This window comes from Nicrophorus vespilloides, unplaced genomic scaffold (assembly GCF_001412225.1).
Source record: "Nicrophorus vespilloides isolate i.1.1-1 unplaced genomic scaffold, Nicve_v1.0, whole genome shotgun sequence".
Taxonomy (NCBI): Eukaryota; Metazoa; Arthropoda; class Insecta; order Coleoptera; family Silphidae; genus Nicrophorus; species Nicrophorus vespilloides.
The window spans coordinates 10410-16156 of record NW_017099629.1 but is presented as its reverse complement, the minus strand read 5'-3'; the positions used below and the strand labels follow the sequence as shown (position 1 = coordinate 16156).

Sequence of the window (5747 nt, the reverse complement as noted above, 5' to 3'; positions counted from 1 at the left end):
ATAACCAAATACACATTACGTTCATTTCAAACTGTCAAGTAATTGTCAAATAATTGACATAAACTTGTGTCTTGGAAATACAATTATTCACAATGTTCGAAACTATGTGAAAAAATCCAATACATTCTTAGTCGATAATCACCAAAAGGTGGAAGCATAGGGACAGTAATCATTTTTTTTAAATAAATACAGGCAACCTCACTATCATCATAATTATATAACCAAATACACATTACGTTCATTTCAAACTGTCAAGTAATTGTCAAATAATTAAATTTACTTAGCATTACGAAATCAATTACGAAGGTACAATGTTCGAAACTATGTGAAAAAATCCAATACATTCTTAGTCGATAATCACCAAAAGGTAGAAGCAAAGGGACAGTAATCATTTTTTTTTAAATAAATACAGGCAACCTCATTATCATCATAATTATATAACCAAATACACATTACGTTCATTTCAAACTGTCAAATAATTGACATAAACTTGTGTCTTGGAAATACAATTGTTCACAATGTTCGAAACTATGTGAAAAAATCCAATACATTCTTAGTCGATAATCACCAAAAGGTAGAAGCAAAGGGACAGTAATCATTTTTTTTTAAATAAATACAGGCAACCTCATTATCATCATAATTATATAACCAAATACACATTACGTTCATTTCAAACTGTCAAGTAATTGTCAAATAATTGACATAAACTTGTGTCTTGGAAATACAATTGTTCACAATGTTCGAAACTATGTGAAAAAATCCAATACATTCTTAGTCGATAATCACCAAAAGGTAGAAGCAAAGGGACAGTAATCATTTTTTTTAAATAAATACAGGCAACCTCATTATCATCATAATTATATAACCAAATACACATTACGTTCATTTCAAACTGTCAAGTAATTGTCAAATAATTGACATAAACTTTGTCTTGGAAATATAATTTTGATTTAATGAATTTCCTGTAGCTACGCTTCGTTTACAATTGAAATCGTAAATAAATTGATTGTCTTTTGATAATTAGAAAACGCTTTTGTTCGGTCGTTTCTCCAGAGGCAATAGGAATTTCTGCGGTCGTTCATAACGTTTCGAAATTGCCGCCCTCTGTCGTCGTCCGCAATTAATTTTAATAACCCCCCGACCGTTAATCGTGGAGCGTTTCCGATTCGCGGACGGGCGATAAAACCGGTAAAAGTAAAGAAAATTTTATCGATATTTAACATCAACATATTTACGTTTCGTTTTTGTTTCGTCCGGGGCAACCGCGTCGTCATGGAACACCAACGTAACCCCAGCAACAATCTCCTCCTGTTGCCACCACCTGCTGTTGCTGCTGCCACCTCCGCTCCGATAATTAGCTCTGCGAATTAACCAGATTAATAATTGATTCGATCAATGGGCGAAGATGATTCAATTACGCAGTTCATCGGTTCGGATGTGCTTTGATGTGTTTGCATAGGGTTTTTGTGCCGTGAAGAATGAATATTCATGCACGTAAGGTGCGAGAGGAACGCCCGGCGGCATTAATTTGTATTTAAAGCCCTTTAAGCGAGACTTTATATTTAATTTTGACGACACTCTTCTGCGAGAACTGGGAAAAAAACGGATGGAAATAATAAATAAATAGATAGAAAATAGAGAAAAAGGAGGTGTTGTGTCCCACCGGTGCGACGGATGTTGAGTTCAAGTGGAGCGCGCGCTTCGTGTTCGTGATCTATTAAAAATATTGAAATATCGAAGGGAAGCGGAAACAACGTTCGCATGCAAATAAACTGTCCTTCCTTCCTTTTATCCACTTTCCACGGAAACGAATTGCTTAAGACGTTCCACGAAGCGGATTTCGCTTAAATCTATTCGTTTTTTTTTCTTATTTATTCATTTTAAGTACACACTTTAATGATTTTAAATCGATTAAAAAGTTTTTACTAATTCACAACACGCACATAGAGGGCGCTTTTAAAAAAATGCAATTTCTTCAGATTTCAGTGATTTTCTCAGAAACATATGTTTAATCTTCCTTTGTAAACTACTTACGTAATGCGTTAATTAAAAATACTTTGTGCGATTGTTGCATTAAATATAATTGCATGTACATGGAGTTGTAGAAATTTAAATACGTTTTTGTTACTTTCAATACTTGTTATAGAAATGTAAGAGAAATAAACTATGGTTGTCATGGAAACTGTTTTTATATAACGTGATGCATGGGAAGTAGCAAATACTTGGTATGATTGCTTTATTTGTGTCATCCATCCAAATTTAGTTGCTTAACTATTATAAATTATCACACAAACATAACGACTATAAAATTGTATATATGATAAACGTTTTTGTAGTATCTTGAAAATAGGAGTTATAAGAAAAATATAAAACTTTGTATTTTGTGTTTAAAAAGAAAAGTGCTTCGCTTCTTAACGTAATCGAGGGTCGAAACACCGTGTTATTACGTTCGCTCGTGTAATAAGATGAAAAATTGCGTTGAGATATTGATAAATATCGTCAATTTCATTGACAAAATAAAAGTGCAATTAGTAGACCACCAAACACACACACACATATATTCTGATGCACTTAGTCGAAATATTGTAGCATCAATATTGAACGTTTAATCAGCAACCAACTTTGCATTAGTGTATGTATGCAAACATTTGTGTACGTGTGAGCGGATACTTCGCTTTCGCAATTGATCAGCGCGGGCTCGAAGGGGCGCCGCCGGGTCGCCAGTAAAGTTTAATGAACGGATCCATATACACAACCCCCACTCTGTTTATAACCATCTCTATCTCTGTTCCACTCATTCGGAATTCAACAATAGAATAAACGGTTGCATAAACAACTGTTGCATGTAAATAAAATTGGACCTAGAATTGAGTATTGGGGAACGATTTTTATATTAATTTTTTTTTGTTTTCATTGTTTCAGTAATATGATGTGTACGATGGATGAGCGTTCTTCGTGATTAATGGAATTGACGATGGGATCGTTGGATGGTTTCGAGGATGGATGAGTGTTCGAGGGTTGTAGTAGCAGTAGTAGTGTCGTCGATGGTAGGTTTTAGAAGAAGTGATAAATATTCGTGGAAAAGTGGTGGCGAGTGCGGTTGCTGCTGCAGTGGACGTGGGGCGGCGAGGGCGCATTGAAAGACCGTCGTATGGCGTCGAATATATCAGTGGTGCTGAACGAAACGAACGGTACAACGGAGCCCGCCATCTATGCGCCGTTCGTGAACTTCGGTCATATCCAGACGATCCTCGTCTCGGTGATACTGGTGATCGTGATTGTCGGTACGATCGTCGGGAACATCTTGGTGTGCGTTGCCGTCTGTCTGGTGAGGAAGCTGAGGCGGCCGTGCAATTACCTGTTAGTCAGTCTGGCCGTGAGCGATCTGTGCGTGGCGATTCTCGTTATGCCGATGGCTATGGTCAATGAGATCTATCAAGCGTGGATCTTCGGCGAAATCGTCTGCAACCTGTGGGTCAGCTTCGATGTCCTCAGCTGCACTGCATCCATACTCAACCTTTGCATGATCAGCGTCGACAGGTAAATATCTGCAAAATTACGAAGCAACAAATCATCAAAATTCTTCTATCAATTTTTCAGATATTTCGCAATCACAAAACCATTGGAGTACGGCGTTAAGCGGACACCGAAACGCATGATAGTTTGCGTGTTCTTGGTGTGGTTCGGGGCTGCGTGCATCTCGTTGCCGCCTTTACTGATTCTCGGCAACGAGCACTACATCATCGACGACGATGGACAGGTGAAGGCTGCTTGCATCGTCTGTCAACTGTTCGGCTACCAACTGTACGCCACCTTGTGCAGCTTCTACATACCGCTGACAGTGATGATGGTTGTCTACTATAAGATCTTCCGTGCCGCCCGGAAAATAGTCCTAGACGAGAAACGAGCGCAGAGCCATCTGGAGGCGCCCTGCTACCTAGAGATAAGCGTCAAGAACGGCGACGGTCCACCCGAAAACAAAATCGCCGGTCAGACGACCGCCAATCCGGTCTCGAGACCAAACAATCACCGATCGAGCACAGCTAGTACCAACACAACGGTAAGAATTACATCAAAATCGTATTCAATTTCAAACCCATTAGCGAAATGCAACACTCCGATCGTACATAAAATATATTGGGGATGCTGTAACTAACACTTATCAATATTAATTGTAATTGCCGGCGGCGCTTTTAATCCTCCGTTAAATTCGTAATGCTCTTAGACGCCAAATACCCGACCACTTTAACGCTTTGTTTAATCCGCACAGCGATACCAACAATATTTATGCAAATACATATACAACAAATTTAATCATTGTTTGAAGGAAAACGCAATTAGTATTTAAGAAAGAATATAATAAGAAAAATTATTGTAATTTTAGTTAATTCAATTATTGCGCCATCTATTCGTTACTGATGCACTAAAATTTAATAGGCAATTATGTAGTCATATTTAGTAAATATTCATGATTATACTTCCAACATTACACGCACGTATATAAAGTATCCTTGTTCTGGGGGCAGAATTATTTATTACTGTAAAACTTTTTCTTTTTTTTGTACCATTGAAAACTCATCATGTTTCTGGCTAAATGAGCTCAAGCTCACATGTACGCCACCCCTTAAAAATAACACCATGTATATGTATCTACATTTAATAAATAATTTTTGAATTGAATTGAATTGGGGCAGACAACCCTAAAAGCGCCGTCCTTAACGTGTTAATCCGATAATGTTTATGCAAATAGATATACAACAATTTTAATCATTGTTTGAAGGAAAACGCAATTACTATTTAAGAAAGAATATAATAAGAAAACTTATCCTAATTTTAGTTAATTCTATTATTGCGCCATCTATTTGTTACTGATGCACTAAAATGTAATAAGTGATTATGTAGTCATATTCAGTATCATATTGATGATTATACTTCCAACAATACACGCACGTATATAAAGTATCCTTGTTCTGGGGGCAGACAACCCGAAAAGCGCCGTCCTTAATTTGTTAATCCGACAATATTTATGCAAATAGATAATTTTAATCAATGTTTGTAAGAAAACGAAATTATTATTTAAGAAAGAATATAATAAGAAAAATTATCGTAATTTTTAGTAAAAATAAGTGAATTCTATTATTGCGCCATCTATTCGTTACTGATGCACTAAAATTTAATAGGCAATTATGTAGTCATATTCAGTATCATATTCATGATTATACTTCCAACAATACACGCACGTAAATAAAGTATCCTTGTTCTGAAGGCAGACAACCCGAAAAGCTCCGTCCTTAACGTGTTAATCCGACAATATTTATGCAAATAGATATACAAAAATTTTAATCATTGTTTGAAGGAAAACGCAATTACTATTTAAGAAAGAATATAATAAGAAAAATTATCGTAATTTTAGTAAAAATAAGTGAATTCTATGATTGCGCCATCTATTCGTTACTGATGCACTAAAATTTAATAGGCAATTATGTAGTCATATTCAGTATCATATTGATGATTATACTTCCAACATTACACGCACGTATATAAAGTATCCTTGTTCTGGGGGCAGACAACCCGAAAAGCGCCGTCCTTAACGTGTTAATCCGACAATATGCAAATAGATATACAAAATTTTTAATCATTGTTTGTAAGAAAACGCAATTATTATTTAAGAAAGAATATAATAAGAAAACTTATCCTAATTTTAGTTAATTCTATTATTGCGCCATCTATTTGTTACTGATGCACTA

General features: G+C 36.0%; 1 protein-coding gene across 1 annotated transcript; it reads left to right on the top strand.

The window, feature by feature from the left end:
- Positions 1 to 2922: 2922 nt before the first annotated feature.
- On the top strand, positions 2923 to 3997 carry LOC108564910 (5-hydroxytryptamine receptor 1-like; the record flags this gene model as incomplete). The annotated part of the gene is given in 2 exon segments (XM_017924107.1): positions 2923 to 3540; positions 3601 to 3997. Coding segments are annotated over 2 exon segments (786 nt in total), but the record flags the coding sequence as incomplete, so codon positions are not given.
- Positions 3998 to 5747: the final 1750 nt, after the last annotated feature.